The following is a 19,303-nucleotide window of genomic DNA, read 5'->3' on the forward strand; positions in this document are numbered from 1 at the left end:
AATGAGTGTATCTATGTATTCCTCCAATGTCTTCAGAGTACTCATTACTTTCTGGAAACTTCTTAATGGAGCCAAGGAGTTAACTGCTTATCCTTACAACACATGGTTCTCATGTTTTCCCTACAGTGCTCCATACAAGCTCATTAAGTATGTTCACAGTGCTCTTTGGGCTTATCATGCAACTAGTTAGGCTTCCCCTGTGCCTCCCCTACAAGGCTCTGAACACTGTGGGCTGTTAAGTACAACTGTCTCTTGACATTTGCTGGTGTGAAATTTATTCTCAGTTATTCACGTGTATTTGACAGGTCATGATTTACCATTTTCCTGGGCAGTGGATTTTAATTCATCCAATCTGTAACGCTGATGTTATGAGAAAGCCACGGTGCCAGTTCTAGGGATCAAAGTCAGATTGTCAGGCTTGAGAGCAAGTGCCTTTACCTATTGAGCCCTATTGTTGGTTGGTTGGTTGGTTGGTTGGTTGCGGGGGGGCGGGTAGGGGAGGTTGTTGTTTTTAATGCTACAAGTAAGAAGATAAAAATCTTAGCTAATGTTGATGGTCAGTGATAGGCTGGGCTACAGAGGTGACTCATTAAAAAGGAAGATATAGCCGGGCATGGGGGCGCATGTCTTTAATCCCAGCACTCAGGAGGCAGAGGCAGGTGGATCTCTGTGAGTTCGCGGCCAGCCTGGTCTACATAGTGAGTTTCAGGACAGCTGGGGCTACAGGGAGACCCTGTCTCAAAAAAGACCAAAAAAAAAAAAAAAAAAGGAAGATATAAATATATAAATAATAGAACAAGAAAAATATCTAAAATTGTCTTAATTCCAGATTTCTAAATTTCAGAATTCTCAAAGAACAACATAAGTCTATGAGAATATTATAAATATACCACAGACTTTTCTAAGTGGTTCCTTTATCTCAAATAGGACCTTTCTCTGTGTTTAAAATGTATGTTTAGGAATTGGTGAGATGGCTCAGTGCATAAAAGCACTTGCTGCCAAGTCTCATGACCTGATTTCAGTCCCTAGAATCAAACTCCTCCAAGTTGTCCTCTGACCTGGACACCTGTGTCATGGCAAACACACACACAAACACATACATGCACATACACAAATAAATAATGTCATTTTTTTAAATGTATGTTTAGTCCAGTGGTACTTAACTAGAGCTACCCCATGCTATCACTTGGGAACTTGTTAAAGATATAGTTAAGAAGGTGCCACTATAGAACCACTGAAAGAATGCTCAAGAGTTATGTTAGGACGTGTGCATTTTGAAAAAGTGCATGTGATAGTTCGGAGTGTAACTCCTGACTTGAGGAATTCCATGGGGAGGAAGCCACCTTTGAGATGTACTATGATACCACACATCCTGCCCTGGTTAACTTTATGGTATGAAATATCAAGCTGTCACGTTTCCTGGAACTTCTGGGGCTTGGTTAGTGCTTTAACATGGCAGTGCCATTGAGTAGTCTAAGGGTTCACTCCATTTTGTATATTACCAACCCTGTTTCTCTTCTTTCTTCTCTTGTCTGTCCTTCAAGGTTTGTTACTCTTTTAACATCTCAAAAGAAGAAGTAAATACATTTAAATTAATTAAATGCTTGTTTGCCCAAGTTCTTTTTTTAAAGGAAAGGATAGGAGGGTAAGGGTCACCTATGGTTTCTGAAAAATGCGGACATAGTCACTTTTTGTTGTTGCTTTGTTTACAAGGACCAACCTTATAATTTGCCTTTATGAAATTGCTTTCTTCTAAGATCCTAAAATATTTTGTTGTTCTTTCAGTTTTTTTGCCAGCATCTAGGCACTAGGTTGGAACTTTCTGCCTCCTTCCCTAACTCCCTCAGTCTTCCACCCTCCCTGTGGAACTGGGAGAAAGCCAGAAACTGCCCTGAGTGTTAATATTTATTAAATGCAATATTTACTCAGGGAAGGCTTGAGGGGAAGGAAATTAATAGGATGAATATTGCCCTCAGAGTGGCCCAGTGTCACATGGAAAGTCAGTGACCATCAGTCCTGCAGCACACACTTACCTGTCTAGTCAGGGCAGGGGTGGATTGTTTGATATTTTGCTGACTTCTGTTTAAAAGGATGCTGTCTCCAAAGCCTCAAGTCTGGTGAGTCATGGAATACTTATACACTGAAGTATGAGTCAGAGCTAAGTGGCCTTTTGTGCAATCAATTGAATTGCTGTCCTTAAAATCATACCTCCTGTCTCCACTGTGAAGCGACATCTGATTTGAAAAGTACATTTATGAATGGAAATAAAAAAACAGTCCCTTGCTAATGCTATTTTCTTTTTCCTTTTTGTTTTTGTCTCCTTTCTCTAGCATGAAAGACTTTCTAGGTAAGAACTCTGTTTTATACGCATGCTTAATACTTTTGAGTGAATGTATGTCTAGCTTAATTTAGTTTAGTAATCTTCTTAATATCCTTCCTTTTCATTTCTATGGTCACCACAGTAATTCAGACTTATTATCTCTTACCCGATATAAGGGAACAGCTTTCGACTCATCTTCTGCCACCAAATTCTCTTCTTTCCAATTCACTTTGTGTACTTCAACCAGATTAACCTTCCTATAGCACCAGTACTCAGCACTATGTTTGGCGCTAGGAAAGCAACATGAACAAGGCACTCCTCTTACTTGCTCTTAGCTTACAAACCACTGGAGTCACATTTAGAAAATGCCATTTAGGCCAGCCATGGTGGCGCACGCCTTTAATCTCAGCACTTGGGAGGGAGAGGCAGGCAGATCTCTGTGAGTTCAAGGCCAGCCTGATCTACATAGTGAGTTCCAGGACAGCTGGGGCTACAGGGAGACCCTGTCTCAAAAAGACCAAAAAAAAAAAATTTTTTTTTTTAATTAAAAAAAAAAAAAAGAAAGAAAATGCCATTTAGAAATATGGGCGTAGGGGCTGGAGAGATGGCCCAGCAGTTAACAGCGCTGGCTGCTTTTGCAGAGGACCCAAGTTTGGTTCCCAGCACCCATATGGTGGCTAACAACCATTCATGGCTCCAGTTCCAGGGGAATCCAACACCCTATTCTGAACCTCTGTGGGCAGTGTACTACATGGGTACACTTACATACATTCAGGCAGTACACTCATACACATAAAATAAAAATAAATAAAAATATTTTTTTCAAAGAGGTCTGGGCAGATATATTATGAGTATAGGGAAGAGACAGTTAACCAAATCTACTGATTCAGGGAGGCCTTACTACATAGTGGAACCCTGAGTTGAGATTGAGAGGAAAGGAGATGTCACTGTATAGTGAATTCAACACTATATGTTGTACCTAAATAGTACCTAATAAATAGCTTATTAAATTAACTAAAGGCCTGTTTTGCAAACCAATTGATGATGATGATGATGATGATGGATACCAGTTTGGATGGTGCTAATTTTCTACATAGTATCTAAGATTATAAAACTTATCTTCCTAAAGAAGAAAATAATAATAGCAACTTTGGAAATGAATATTTGAATCTCTCCTTTTTTACAATTCCTGTAATGGACAAATTAAGAGATTAGTGGGAGCAGATGTAGTTATGGGATGACACAGAGAAAATTGGTCTTACAATTTGGTAATTAAGCTACTTATATCTTATTAATATATACATATATATATATATTCTTCCTCTGCCCTCTCACCAGGTACCAGCCAAGAATAGATAATTTTTATAAAATTACTTAGCTTTGCAAAATGGCAGAGTGGTGTTTTGCTTAGTTAATCTTCAGAGAACTCAGTTGTGTTACAATGGCCATTTGTGAAAGGATACTATCCCTATAGACTTCAAAATATTCTCTAAAGTTGAAGTGATTAAAACACTGAGGTACCAGTTCAGGAATAAGGAAAGTGACTGGTGCGATGGCTCAGCAGATAAAGGTGTTTGCTGTCCAGAAAACCAATCAGTCAAGTTGTCCTTTGACCTCTAAATGAGCACACCCACAAATAAATAAACAGACAAAGGGATTGATGGATCACAGTCCATAGCACCAAAGTCATGTGCATAACATGCATTTCCATTTCATGGTATAAGGGGCTGGAGAGATGGCTCAGCAGTTAAGAACACTGGCTGTTCTTGCCAGAGACCAGGGTTCGAATCCCAGCACCCAAATGGCAGCTAACAACTCCAGTTCCAGGGGATCCAGTAGCCTCTTCTGTCTTCCGCGGGCATTGCACAACACGGGTGCATTTATCTACATGCAGGCAATATACGCATATACATGAACAAATAAAAATAATAAATAAAAAATTTTAAATTGTTCAATCAATGATTGAGAAAATTGGCTGGTTTGGGGTTCTGGTTTTTTTGTGGTTTTTTTTTTTTTCCTTCTAGGAAGATACATCTCATTCCATACTAAAAATCCAACAGAAATTATTTTAAATGTCATATTTTTAATAAAAAAGAAAGGCCCTTTCTGTAAAAATAGCACAAGGCAGTATTTTATAATCTTTGTATAGGAAACACCTTCCCAAACACTGTAAAAATTATGAACTTACAAGTTTAATTACATATAATTTACAATTTTTAATATTAAAATATACTATAAATAGCTAGGCATGGTAGCACACCTGTAATCCCAGCATTTGCGAGGCTGAAGTTCAAAAGAATCAGGAGTTTGAAGCCAGACTTGGCTACATAACAAATTCTAGGCAGGCTTGGGCTATGTGAGGCCCTCTCTCAAAAAACTAAAATAAAAAGAAGTGAAAGAATATTGATGCTTTAAAAGTTACTATAAACAGACAAAAGGTGAAATGAGAAAAAAATGTTTGTGAATTATATTAAGCAGTTGTAAAAGGCCTGCTGGGTAAGAGTCATCCAGCATGGAAAAAAAGAGGAAGGTAATTACCCTAGTAAACAAAACCCAAAACTAGCAATTTAGAAACAAGAAGATGAATAACCAAAGACATTCAAGCTCCCTAATGATTTACAGTGCTATACAATAGGAATACTATACAGCAGAAATAGTATATCCTGGGGTGGAGAGATGGCTTAGGTCCTCAGGGTCGCCTGCACCAACAGGCAACCAACAACCATCTGTAACTCCCATTCCAGGGGATGTAATGCCCTCTTCTGGTCTCTGTGGGCATTGCATACACAGGCACACAACTTACATACAGACAAAACACAAAATAAAAATAAATTAAAAAAAAAAAAACTTTTTTAAAGAATAGTGTATCACCGGGCTTGGTGGCACATGCCTGTAGTCCTAGCACTTGGGAGGGAGAAGCAGGCAGATCTCTGTGAGTTCAAGCCAGTCTGGTCTACATAGTGAGTTCCAGGACAGCTGGGGCTACAGGGAGACCCTGTCTCAAAAAGACCTAAAAAAAAGAAATGAGAGAGAATAGTATATCCCCATGTTAAGTTGGTATGATGGCTAATCTTGGTTGTCAGTTTGACACACCTGGGAAGAAGGAACCTCCATCACACTGGCCTATGGACATATCTGGAGGGGCATTTTCTTGATTGCTAATTGATATAGGAGGGCCCAGCCCACTAGGGAGTGCCATCCCTGGGCTGGCCGGCCTGGGCTGTTTAAGAAAGGGAGCTGTAGTGAGCCTGGGAGCAAGCCAGTAAACAGTGAGCCTCTCTTGGTTTCTGCTTCAAGCTCCTGCCTTGGCTTCCCTCAATGACAGACTAGAACCTGTAAGCTAAAATAAACCTTTTTCTCCCCAAGTTACTTTTGGTCTTGGTGTTTATCATAGCAACAGAAAACAAACTAGAACAATTGGAAAGGGTTAATAGTAATAAATCAGCATTTAAACTGATGTAGCTCTTGACTGAACAAGAAGTTACATTTCTAAAATTTGTTCTAAGAAAGTAATTGGACAGTTGAGTCAGTGATGGCAGTGGCATGCACCTATAATCTCAGCACTTGGGAGGTAGAGGTGAGAAGATCAGGAGTTCAAGAACATCCTCAGCTACATAGCAAGTTTGAGGTCCTGTCTCAGACAGAAAATAAACCAAAAAAAGAAAGAAAATCAGCCACCTGTACCAAGATTTATAGATAAGACTGCATTTTAGTTTTGATAATAGTAGCTAAAATTTTTGAAATAATATGTGTCTATCAACTGAAGTTGAGTTAAATTATCATACAATCATAGAATGAACTGTGAAGTCATCTCTAAATGAGGCAAATATTTTTTTTACTTACATGGTAAGATGTTCACACAATCATGGTAATCAATATAGGGAAGAGAAGTTAGACAACATAGGTATTACCTGATTTTATCTATAGAAATGTATATTTTTAACATATTTGTGTATTTGACATCCCAAAAGTATATGAAATAAACCATTAATAGTAATTATTTCTAGGACAAGATTATGGAGTAGATACTTTGGTATTACTTAACATACCGCTTTTGGGTTTTTGTTTTTGTTTTGTTTTGTTTTGTTTTGTTTTGTTTTGTTTTTGGTCTTTTTGAGACAGGGTCTCCCTGTAGTCCCAGCTGTCCTGGAGCTCACTATGTAGACCAGGCTGGCCTTGAACTCACAGAGATCTGCCTGCCTCTGCCTCCCAGGTGCTGGGATTAAAGGCACGTGCCACCACGCCTGGCCCTTAACATGTTGCTTTTATAATCAGAAAAAAATTTATTACATAGATTTTTATTAACAGGGAGTTGGGAGGGCAAGAACATGGGTCCTGGCATCTCCAAGAGAAAAGTGGCCACTGGCTTCCTTTGGAGCAAACGCTTTGCTCTGCCCTCTCTGTTACTGCTCCTCTACCTCTTCTAATACTTACTCAGCTCCTCCAGCTTTGCCAGTAGCTACAACAGAAACATCAGGTACAGGTTGCACAACTGTGATGCTGCAAACGAGACTTGAAAATGGGCTGCTTGGGGCTAATTGAGACTCCAGCAAACCTATTGTGCACCAAAAAAGCGTAGGTGTCATGCCATGGTTGCTGTTTCTCCTCCATTCACCCTCCAGCTTGCTCTTCAAGCCCATGTGTTTCTGATTCATTGACAGCTCACTGTAATCATTTTTTCCAAGAACCATTCAAACCCAAGAAACTTTGTTAAAAGCACACTTTTTAGGGAAGATGTTCAACTCAAAATTAATTTGAAAAGCTCTAAGATTTAAGTCAGCACATGGTTCCAAACCACCAGTTTTTCAAGTGAGCTCCAGTCTTGGCAAATGATAGTCTCTCTCCCCAAGTTGCACTCTTGCTCATGTGCACACTCACTCATGCAGTGTAACCGTGAGATCTGAGAATGCTGGCTCAGAGATTCAAGGAAGGGTTCTTAAATACTTCTTAGAAAAGGCACAGGGTATCCTTAAGTTTTACACACACGCGCACACACACTTTGTTCTTAAAACTAACTTTTTATCTTTCACATTATCTCATAGATTGGAATCAGGAGGCAGTAACCCTACAAGCAGTGATTCTTACAGTGACCGAGCCTCAGCAAGAGCTCGTCGGGAGGCCCGGGAGGCCCGTCTAGCCAGCCTAACCAGCCGGGTGGAAGAAGACAGCAACAGGGATTATAAAAAAGTAGGATCTTTTTTCATTTTTCCTGTTCTTGGTTTGCAACATACAAAAAAGTATTTAAGTAACAATGATTCCTTGCAGATGTCTTGGTTTACTTCACCTCTCTACCCACTAAATAAAGACCGTTTGTATATTGTTTTTATTGCAGTAAGTATATGCCTAGAGTCAAATATTTGGAGGTGTAGAGAAAAGTAAGAAATAGACAGTTATCAGAAGAGTAAAAAGTATATTTCAGTCTCCCTGAGCCAATGAGAAGTATTTGCTACATGTATTCTTAAGAAATATGTGCTATGGGGCTGGAGAAATGGCTCAGCGGTTAAGAGCACTGGCTGTTCTTGCCGAAGACCTGGGTTCAAATTCCAGCACCCACATGGTAGCTAACAATGGACACCATCTTCTGTCCTCTATGGACACTGTATGACATGGCTACACTTAACACACATGCAGGCATAACCCTCATACACATAAAATAAAAAGAAAAAAAAGAAACATGTACTTTGAATGAGGTCCTGTGAATATTAACTAAATACATCTTGATGTTAGTTTATAAAAAGTCATTATCAGCTGGGTGTGGTGGCACATGCCTGTAGTCCCAGCACTTGAGAGGCAGAGGCAGGCGGATTTCTGTGAATTCAAGGCCAGCCTGGTCTACATAGTGAATTCCAGGACAGCTGGGGCTACAGGAAGACCCTGTCTCAAAAGGACAAAAAAAAAAAGTTATCATATAGCTCTCTGGACTTCAAGGGGATTTAAGTCATTTTATAGTCTATTTCTTTTGGTTCTTGCTCCTTGGACTCTGAAAACTCTCCCTTTCAGGTGCTTGAAATACCAGGAAAAACTTTGGGTTAAGAAAATTTTTCTTTGTTGATGATTTTGTTAAGCAGAACTTGACCGAAAAAAAAAAACCACAATGTGCTGGTTCCAGAAAAAAAAATTTTTATATGGATGCCACACTTTTGAGCAATGTGAAGACCCTATGAGAAAAAAATGGATGATAAGCTTTTTCTCCCAGAGATTAACGTTGCACTAGAGCATCACTCGTCCCTTTGTGTTCAGCACTGGGACCATGCCTTCAAGAAGCCCAAGAGCAATGGCCCTCCCTCAGACTGCCTTCCTCTTCTCCACCCAGCTCATCATGGTAACTTGGAGCAGCGAGCCCCAAGCATTCTTACCACATGAAACTGTGAGTTCTTCTGGGAGCCAGTGACCTGATCTGTTTTCCCTTCACAGCTCTATGAGAGTGCCCTGACCGAAAACCAAAAGCTGAAAACAAAACTTCAGGAGGCCCAGCTAGAGCTAGCAGATATAAAATCCAAGCTTGAAAAGATAGCCCAGGTAAGAAAAGGAAGAACAGAGCTGGGGCAACAGGGGCAAATATGAGAGGACAAGCTGGATAGAATGTGAGATAGTCAAAATGGGACTCCCTCAGAGCCAGTCAGAAGCTTTGTAGATTCTAATTTTAGAGTTTTAAGGTTTTAAGCTTCAATAACTGTTTAGCTTACAATTGGAAACTGATAGTTGAGTGAACATCTTGTAACCATCTTGAATGCTAGTAATTAATACTGCCTACACATTTCTTACTACAAAACTATGTCAGGTCAGTACAAGGTCAGTGTTAGTTCCTCCTGTCCTGTCCTATCATGTTTCACTTCATTTTCTCTGCACCTCACCGCATGGAGAAGAACAAGCATGGCCAAGTGCAGAGGGCTCCAAATGGGACCCAGAAACACAGAGGTGGTAACAGATTAGGCCCCAAAGGAAAGAGTCCATCCTCAAGTATAAGTCTCTCCTCTAGCCTAGGGGTAAGGAACTAGTCAAAGAAAGACCAGATAAAGCACTTCCTGTCACTGCCAGGCGTGATGTAGTTAGCACTTGAGAAGGTCCTAGAGGAAAGACCTCATCACCAATACAACAAGGCCTGCAGCTGAAAGCTATAGTGGCCTGTCTTTGGATATTGTAGAGTTAACAGGAAACTTACTGAATTGTTACTCTCCTAGAATACCTGGGAACTACAAATTTCAAAAGCTTAACTGAGACAAAAACGACTCTGTATGAATGAAAACTAGAGGTAGCTACTTAATCTGGTGATACATTACAATCCCAAAGCAAAGACTAGATTTTAGGGTCATATAGTCCCAAACACATGAGGTGTAGTGGGGGAGAGTGGGACTGAGTACCATCTGAGCATGTTGCAGCCCCTCTGGCATGGAATGAGCAAGGGAGAAAAGAGGATGACAGAAACCAAGCATAGGGCTCTTACTGGAAGTTTGAGACCTACAACAGATAACAACTAGGCTTAAAATGGTTTTGTGGAACAAGAAAAATAAGTCTCTAAATCTAAAGAAAAACTTGCAATGCAATTATAACTCTTCCATAAGGTAGGGAGTGTCCTAAATAAGTTTTATGGTCACTTTCCCCCTCCATATCACTGAGCTAGGTAAAATGTCTTGTTCACAGAGGGCCCTCAGAAGGTATTCAAGACTGATTTTTCTTCTGAACAGTGCCATGGATAGGTAGAGGTTAATAATAAATACAGACCTTATACTGGTTCCCATAGTATATTACAGTGCTGTTTTATAGAAAATTAAGAAGCAGTTCTAAGAAGAATGACAGAGCTCCTGACAGTTATCTATTGACCCCTTGAGGTTCTTGCTTTTCCACCAGCCTGTGCTTCATAGCACAGCAAACTAACAGGCTGTGGACAGTGACACACACACAGAGCATTAGAAATTATATCAGCCTTTCCCAGTCACTGGGGAATAGTATAACTGGCAGCCAACTACTTTGCTGGGTATGTTGGAATATACTTAAATTTCCCAAATACAAGGTATTTGAAGCTCAGAAGAAATGGTAGTGCTGCAAACCAAGTCTCTATTTACCAAAAATGGAATTGTTTGGTAGGACCATGAAGGGAGGGCCTGTCAGCCTCACGCATCTGTTTGGAGACAGTTACCACATGGACTCATGCAGCATTTTTACATAAAAGGTCAAGTCAAACTCTAAGGGAGTTATAATTTAAAACTAAACAAGCAAACAGAAAAATCTAGTTCTTTGTATTCTGAACTTTGAAAATAGTAAAATCTTCCAGCTTCTCAAACTTAGGAAAGAAGGACATGGGAAGATATGAACAAACTAGAAGGTCTACTAATACATTTCTCCCTTTCTGCTTCTCAGTAGATGTAGCATAAAGGCAGACAGCAGTGACCTTCAGAACAGAAGGTGAACATCTAGGATAAGAGCCAGAATTCCAAGCTTCATAGTTAGTTTTAGCTACTCCTTAATTTAGAAGTGAAAGAAAGGAAAGAAAAGAGGGAAGGAGGGAGGAAACCTGTGCAAGAAGACCATCATAATTGTTATGTTTATTAAATGATGTCTGGGCATCATTCTAGGCAAAGTAAAAATAATCCTCCTTTACCGAATGTCTATTGAATATATGAAATTCTGACCAGTCCTAAAATACTAAGACCAAAAGAGACTTTAGAGGTTCCTGTACATTCCTCTGTTTAAGGCAGGGCATTTACCTGAAATTATTCTTCTTATGTTTAGTGACCAAATATTTTTACCCCCGTGAAGAATTTAAATTGAAAGTCAAAGATGTTCTAAAATATACATTGTAAATCCTTTATTAAAATTAAATCTTGCCTTAACAGATTTAAAACAACAGATAAAAGTGGAATTGCCCTGTTAGAAGGGGCAGGTGCCATGGATGGGCTCCCAAGAAGACTATCACACCTAAAGCCCACTGCTCTAGACAGGACTCGGTGCCCAGAACAGAAGTGGCAGGGGAAAAGGATTGTTAACAAGAGTGCCCTGTGACTTAAGACATTCAAGATCAGGGCTCTTTAGCCTTTTAAGGAAGAAAAGCTGTTTTTCATTTCCTCTGGGTTGTGACAGAAGAGAGGAGGGGGATGGTGCTAAGAGGGAAATTGGTATTAGAAGTTGGTAGTCTAGAGGGAGAGGGAAGGTGGGATTCAGGTGTGTGTAATGTCTGTACATATGTCATATCTTGGGCTTTAGGGGCTATTCCTGCCCTCTGCTAGCCAGTGGGAATCCTGCAAACTGTACTGAATGATAGTGCTGTGCTTAGTGATCTGTCACAATCTGTTTGCCAAGATCCCTGCTAAAGGAAAAGCCAAGCACTTCCAACTCTTTCTGGATGTCTGGTGGTAAAACCTGAGCAAAACTGAAACAACTTGAGTAACAAGTAGTTTTCTTCTTTTTGCACAGCAGAAACAAGAGAAGACCTCTGACCGGTCATCAGTGCTGGAGATGGAGAAACGGGTATGCACATCTCTCCTTGGCTGCCTGCTTTACTCTTCTTTCTGACCTTTTTTAACTTTGTGGTTCATGCCAATGGAAAAAGTTCATCTTAAGAAGGCGGGAGTTCTGCCACATTCCATTCCAGCTTGATGATGAATTCTTCTTTTTATCTGGACTGTAATTTGATTGCTAGTCTTTTTGGTTTCCTCACTTAGTTGGTTACCAGTTTTAGGATAGGAAGGAGCCATATACAGAGCTGTAAGATATTTTGGTTCAAAACACACACACATACACACACACACACACATACACACACACACACCCCTATGGACTTTTTGCCCTTTCCATGACCTTGGACAGAAAGGAAGCTTTCAGCTGGGTATGATTTCACATGCCTGTAATCTCCATATTTAGGAAGCAGAGGGAGGAAGATTGCCATAAGTTCAAGGTCAGCCTGTATTATATAGCAAGTTCCAGGCCAGACAGGGCTAGATAACAAAACCCTGTCTCAAAAGAAGCTCTTGCTACACAAGCCTGACAATCTGAGTTCAATCGCTAGAACCCATGGTGGAAGGAGAGAACCGGTTCCCTTAAGTTGTCCTCTGACCTCCACACACATGCTGTGTTACACACATCCCCAACCTCACATACACAACAATAAATAAATTTTTAAAAAGAAAGGAAGCTTTTTATCAAGACCCTTTGCCATTGATTTAGGTCCTAGGATTTAAGACCTGAATGTCAGTCTTTAAAATATTTTATTTATTATTTTTATTTTATGTGTATTACTGTATTACCTACATGTGTGTAAGTGTCCCTGTGTCATGTCAAATCCCCTGGAACTGAAGTTACAGACGGTTGTTAGCTGCCATGCAGGTACTGGGAACCAAACTCAAACCGAACCTGGGTCCTCTTCAAGAGCAGCCAGTGTTCTTAACCACTGAGCCGTCTCTCCAGCCCCAAGTCTTTTATTCACTCAAGCTGAAGGAGTTCTTGTCAGAACCTGACCTAGTCTTGACTCAGATGTTTTTCTGGGATTTGGCATTCTTGGATTGGAAAAACTAAATTAGATTTATTGATGTATCTAACTTTGATTTGACACTAGGGATATAGTGTGTTCCCATCTCTCTTGTAGTCTGTTTAATTTGGAAAGTAGCTAAGTTTGGTATTTCATTACCTTGGCCTATAGCCAATCCTCCTTGGTATCTCATCTAATCAAAGGTTCCTCATTGTGCTGGAGGTGAATTAAGAGTTACTTGCTGGGAGAGAGAAATGGGGGGAGGGGCTGGCAGACAATGATATCTACTTCCCTATTCACCATCTGCTCCCCATCATGAGAGAGGCAGTTTCCGAGGAACTTAAGAGGAGGAGTACTGAAGATAATAATGTTTTTTTGTTACTAGACAGCAAGGGTCCTAGATATTTGCAGTCATTTGAAAATTTCAACTTGCAAAGCTCCCAGTGTCCTGATCATTTGCCTTTTAGTAAGTTGCTTCCCTCTATATCTTGTAGTTTTCTGATAGAAGACTTGTATACTAGGACTTTTATCAGTGAAATAGCTCCATCCCAGGGGGTAGGGGCAGAGAGCATGCATATCTGAGAAAGTTTTGCCCAAGTCAGTAGGCAGACCCTTGGAACATGAAGTTACTGAATGTGGCAGGTGGGAGGCAGTACGGGGATTGCTTCTAAGTCCATTATCTATTCAACAAGCTTGTTGTTTCTAAACAGGAGAGGCGAGCCCTAGAGCGGAAAATGTCAGAAATGGAGGAAGAGATGAAGGTATGAAGAGATTGTCTTTGTCCCTTTGTGCCTGTTTTCTGAATGCCTGCCAAGACTAGATATTTGAGCCTAGTCTTGCCCTCTCTAAATGTTACTGTAAACTGAGTACCCTCAAGAAGAGATATGTTAAGAGGAGATAACCTCTTGGCCATTTCTTAGGCGCTGTCAGTTTATGCTGCATACACTGTGGCCACCTCAAAGGCCTTCGAGGCGCATCTGACTCTGATTTATGGGGAGATTTGTGGTAGGCTGGAGGCAAATCCATGTTGAACGTTAAGGTTTTCTTAGCAGTGGCTTCTCCCTCACATGACTGGATAAAAAGGGCAAGGACAAGTTCTCTTACTCAGCAGAGCCTCCACTGAGCGCTCAATGAAGCCAGGAAATGGCCACAGGCCTTTTCTTCTCCATACAACTCTTGCAAGAAGAGCACAGACTGAGTCATTCTGCAGCAATATGGAAATTTATTCACACATTTACTTCTCGCTCAGGATTTCCTCTGCAGTATTCCAGAGTTCGTGTCACTCGCTAGCTCACACCACCAGATGACCTACTCAAGAACTCACTGCTTTTCTCTTTTCCTCATCATAGCCAACAGTGACCATCATTTCCATTAGCTACTTGAATGGACAGTGCCATTTTTGCAGTTTCGAGTGTCATTCCAGTGCTATGAGAGAGGCAGATGGGGAGCTGGAAGGGACATAGGGCTGGTCAGGGTAGACACTTACCTATGATTTTGGAGCAGCTGATCCCTTCAGTGCATCATGCCATATGGCCACAGTCACTTAGTTCTTTCTTGAGTTTGATCCCCAACACTGAATAAAGCAAGCATAGTGGTGCACACCTGTAATCCCAGCATTTAGGAGGTGGAGGCAGGAGGATCAGGAGTTCAAGGTCATCCTTGCCTACATAGAAAGTTCAAGGCCAACCTGAGCTACTTGAGACCCTGTCTTAAAGGGGAGTGGGGAAAGGAAAGGGCCTAAATGCTGATCTGGAACATGTAAACAAGGCTAAAGCTCTGTTGAGTGCCTCTGTGAGTGCCCTGAAACCCATAGCCAGGCTGTGCCCACCAGTTGTGTGACTCTTTGTCCCATTCACACAGGCCCCCAAAGACTTTAAAGTGGCCGAAAGGGAGGAACTTGAGGTCTTATTTCTGTTTCCATTCTGAACTAGCAAGTAGAGAAGCTCTTCCATGTTCTAAGTTGTTCTCAATACTTTGGATTGAAGTAGGTTTACATGTGTCTCTGTGTCCTTATCTTTCAAGCTGTGATTTTTTTTAAACTAGGCCATGAGTTCCTTTCTTTTCTCAGTAGAGATTATAACACATGGAAGTGCTTACTCTCTATTCAGAAGTCATTTGCCAGCAACTATAAAAATCAGTTGTTTAAATCAAATGGAGCTATATCATGACTGGCCCCCAAACCAATAGGTAAGCTGTTTTGAGATTTTGTTTAGTTAAAAAAAATCCACCTTATCACTCAGTCTCCATTATGGAGGAAAAAAATATCTGCAACTCTACAGCCCCTAAACATCTGCTTAAGACCGAGCATATTCCAAGCTTACAACTTGTCTAGCTCCCCCTACAGGGGGGAGAAGCATCTGAACCTTCTAGTCACATCACTGCTAGGTTTGTCTGTACCTTCTTTGAAGGCAAAAACTTCAAAAACACAGATATAAATGTTATGAAATTGCTGCAGCTAAACTAAAGGAGCTGAAGGAAATATTTAGCTCTCCAAGTCTCATCCAGGCTATCATTTATGATGACCAACTTTTCTAAGGATTAGTGACTAAAATATTTGTATATGAAGTAGCCAGTGAAAGTACAGGTTTTCAAATCTGGGAAATCTTGTCAAACCTGTTAGACTTTGGGACCAGCTGGTCTCTGTGTTTGTGCATATTCAGGTTATGCAGGTGCTCAGTCTTTCTTAGAGCAGTCAATAAATAGAGCGCTATCTATGGGGTTGAAGGCACAATAGGCACTCAAGAACAAAAGTGACATCACTGCCTGTTTTCCTGATGCTGGCAAATAAAACACAAAGGCAGGTGAAATGGGAACCATGAGAGGGGCTCTGCTGGATGTATGTGGGTTCTGTAGTTGGGAAATAGCTTGTGGCCTTTGCCTGGAAAGGTAAGTATTTGTAAATTTACTCCAGTAGAAACTCCACCCAGATCCTGGATTGGAGTAGAATTATGACAGGTGTGCATGTCAATGTGGATCTGCACTTGGTTTTGGGATGTGCATATCCAAACTGATTACTTTTGCTGCATCCTCTATTCAGCATCAGCCTCCTTGCTTAGACTGTCTCCCTTCCTATCCTGGGTCCTTGCATGAGAGGGGCCCAGCAGGCAGTCCCTTGTAAATGTGTTCTAGGAGTTCTACCCTGCTTACCCTGGAAATACCACTAGTCAGCCCCGCCCTGCGCTCTGCCCTTTCCGGCCTTGCTCCATGCCCTGCTTTCCTTTTCATCTCCTTGCCATGCTTGTTTCCAAGATTGCTTCCTACAGATCATTCTACCATATTATTTCCTGCTTCTCTTCATCCTGCAGATAACTTCCAAATTCTTCCACCTAGAGTTGCCTGTACTCACACGTTAGACTGAGTCACTTTCATAGTTCATGGCTGTAATATCCCTTGGGAGGCAAAGATCACTTGATATAACAATAGTGAGTATGTTGAAAGCTTTGAGAAATGTCAACACCAATGAAGGGTGTAAGCCAGGGGCTTTCCATGGTTCTTAAACTTTGATCCCTGCCTTTGACTTTAAACTCTTCCTCTTGTTGTTCCATGATCTTCCTCCTCTGTTCCCTACATGGCCAAGATGCTTACAGTGGTTAGAGGATGGCCCAGTTTACCCTTTGGTGGCACCATAAAAATATGTGGCTGCCCTACCTTTTTCCAAGGTAGTCATTCTTCTTCTTTGGGCAAAGAGCTATTCAGCTGTCTGTCTCTGCTTAGCTTTCCTTTTTACTGTTTGTTTCTTCCCCCTCATGCTACCTTTCATTTCTGGTTCACTCCCAGACTGTAGCTTTCATTTCTATCCTTTCCCATTGTGTGGTTTGAGAGACTTCTCTCTAATACCTGGAACCCTTTGTTATCATTATAACCCACTGGATGGTCCATGCTTATCAAAAAACCTCATTTGCATAACAAAATCATTTCCCTCTTTCAAAAGAGCTGATAGTCTCAGTTTGAAGATTGGTACAAAGGCTCACTTAGGCCTTGTGAGTAGCCATGCCTGAGTTGTAATAACTTTACAGAAATCTTCAAATCCCTTAGGAAATATTGAATATTGCAAAGACTGTCTGCACTGGTTATCCTATTCATTTGCAACACTGACAGATGGTTGGGACTAGACTACCACATTGATCTAGCCACTTCCATCATCACTGGGCATTTATGATTTCTCTACTTCTGTGCATTTATAATTTCCAGAGTATAAGTCTGTTTGTGAACACCTTTTAGTAGCTCCCAGTCTTGACATGAACCAGGGCAGAGAGAGAGCATAGTTAGCTGTGAACTTAGTAATACATATAATCATATATAGCAGGTCAGAGGCAGACTGGCAGTTCCAGGACTCTGGATAAGCTCTATGCTGTCTAGGAAAGCTGGACAGGTTCATAAAGCATCTTAAAAATTGGTTGAGACTGTCCAGTGAGCTGACAGTTATTATTTGGGTATACGTCATGTCACTCTTCTAAACAGTACATGCTCTCTGTAGAAAGCACTTAATAAATAAAAGACCCCTCTCATGGTGGCGCATGCCTTTAATACCCAGCACTCAGGAGGCAGAGGCAGGCGGATCTCTGTGGGTTCAACACCAGCCTGGTTTACCTAGCGAGATCCAGGCCAACTGGGGCTACAGGGAGACCATGTTTCAAAAACAAAAGAATAAATAAATAAAAATAAATAAACAATGAGGCGGGAGAGATGGCTTAACAGTTAAGAGCACAGATTGCTCTTACAGAAGACCTGGGTTCAATTCCCAGCACCCACATGGCAGCTAATAACCTCAGTTACGAGGGATCCAACATCTTCTTCTGACCTCCCCTGGCATTGCATGACATGGGTGCACTTACACACGTGCAGGCAATGCACTCATATACATAAAATAAAAAATAATAAATGTAGTAAGAGAAGAATCTAGAAAGAAAACAGGAGTAGGAGGTCAGTAGGGGCAAGATGAGGGAAGAGAGAAAAGGGCAGCAGTTGGAGTCCCTAGTTCCTCAGCTTCAGTCCCAATAATGATCAAAGAGGGTCCCTAAGGCTAGGGCTCAGCCATGTGAATTTGGTTCAGAAAGCTGCAGACCATACTGTGGGCTTTCATTCTCAAAAGTGATCCACATGTGATTTTTGAGAGCCTGGTGGTTATGTTCAGATAGCGGACTCAGATACTTAAGCCTTAGCCAAGAATCACAAGCACAGCTCTCCCCTTCCTGGCATTCTCTGTTCACCTGCTCCCTGCACAATTTGCTTTCATTACTACTGCCTTTTTCATTTCCCTTCTTGCATGCAAACTAAAAACAAAAACAGAAAATCATGCAGTTTCTTTGTCCTACTTTTTTCTCCTCTGGTCTGTCTTGTCTCTGTCTTGTCTGTCCTCTCCATGTCTCACTCTCTGCAGAACCTTCACCAGCTAAAACAGATTCAAACCTTGAAGCAGATGAACGAGCAACTTCAGGCCGAAAACAGGGCCCTGACCCGAGTGGTGGCCAGACTCTCGGAGTCCATCGAGTCCTCGGACACCCAGGAGCTCTAGCTCTTGCCCTTCCTCTCCACCTTACTTCCCTCCTCCACCACTCAAGGCAGGTTTACTTTTCTTATTGGTCCCAGAGGCCCTGTGCTCATCCCCTCCATCAGAGCCTCTGTGTGCAGGTATCTGTAAAACTTGGTTATCTGGAGATGGAAAGAGCCAGGACTGAGGTCCTAAAAACCCAGGTCAAGGGTGGCAGTTGGGAAACTCCTCCGGATGAGCAGTGTCTTTGGTAAGATCACTACATTACTTTTACTTTAGACTAAATATGGATTTGCTTAATCAACTACACATAAATATACAAGTATGTGTGTCTTTGCCTGTGTACATACCTGCACACACATTTCTTTGGTGGAAAGAGAAAGCTTTCTCAGCCAACAGCAACCCAGATGTATCCTGATCTTTTGCACCAATTTAGTACCCTATGCTTGGAGTAACCAAGGGCAAGGATTCTCGAACCTGACTACATTTTCCATCCAACTGGGATGTCTAGACCCATTCTAAATGATCTATTATTTAGATTGAGACCCAGGTATCAGCATTTTTCTAAAGCTCCCCTGGTGTGCACGCGCGTGTGTGCGTGCGTGCATGCGTGCGTGCGTGTGTGTGTGTGTGTGCCTAAAAGCCAGAGTGTCCCCAGCTCAACCTCTGCTAGCAGCTTTTAAAAACACCCTCCTTTCCACATTGGAGCAGAATTAGAGAAGCATTCTTTGCCTCCTCCTGCAGGTCTGGCCATAAATCTCCTGACCCTAGAGATGCATCTCTTCTGCTCTGAGTGTGTGGGCCTTGAGGCAGAACATAGCCTGTATAAAAGAGACCCTCCCTCATGGGTTCAGCTTTGCAAAGGAGATGGCAGTCAGTGGAGCAGAAAGCAGGAATTTATTTTCAACTGAGAACAACAACAAAAAAATGTGTTTGGCAACTGAAACCTTCCCCTGGCTATGAATCTGAAAGACAAGTCACAGGCAGTTTATTTTCCCATCCCAAGATAGTGTGATGGGGTCACCACTGC

General features: G+C 41.4%; 1 protein-coding gene across 6 annotated transcripts in view; it reads left to right on the forward strand.

Annotated features, from left to right (window-relative positions):
* The window catches only part of Ppp1r12b (protein phosphatase 1 regulatory subunit 12B), a 264,563-nt gene that overhangs the window by 231,906 nt on the left and 13,354 nt on the right, over positions 1-19,303 (forward strand). For 3 of the 6 annotated variants that reach the window (XM_029562176.1, XM_008830322.2, XM_017797455.2), the window contains 5 exons: positions 2,331-2,347; positions 7,363-7,507; positions 8,735-8,839; positions 11,732-11,785; positions 13,493-13,543. In XM_029562176.1, the coding sequence (XP_029418036.1) occupies positions 2,331-2,347; positions 7,363-7,507; positions 8,735-8,839; positions 11,732-11,785; positions 13,493-13,543 (372 nt within the window). Of the gene's footprint in view, positions 1-2,330; positions 2,348-7,362; positions 7,508-8,734; positions 8,840-11,731; positions 11,786-13,492; positions 13,544-18,162; positions 18,379-19,303 lie in introns of those variants that run through there. The other 3 variants (XM_017797452.2, XM_017797453.2, XM_029562177.1) reach the window with 3 other exon arrangements.

The sequence above is a fragment of the Nannospalax galili genome, unplaced genomic scaffold (genome assembly GCF_000622305.1).
Source record: "Nannospalax galili isolate Female #2095 unplaced genomic scaffold, S.galili_v1.0 scaffold113, whole genome shotgun sequence".
In the NCBI taxonomy this organism is placed as follows: Eukaryota; Metazoa; Chordata; class Mammalia; order Rodentia; family Spalacidae; genus Nannospalax; species Nannospalax galili.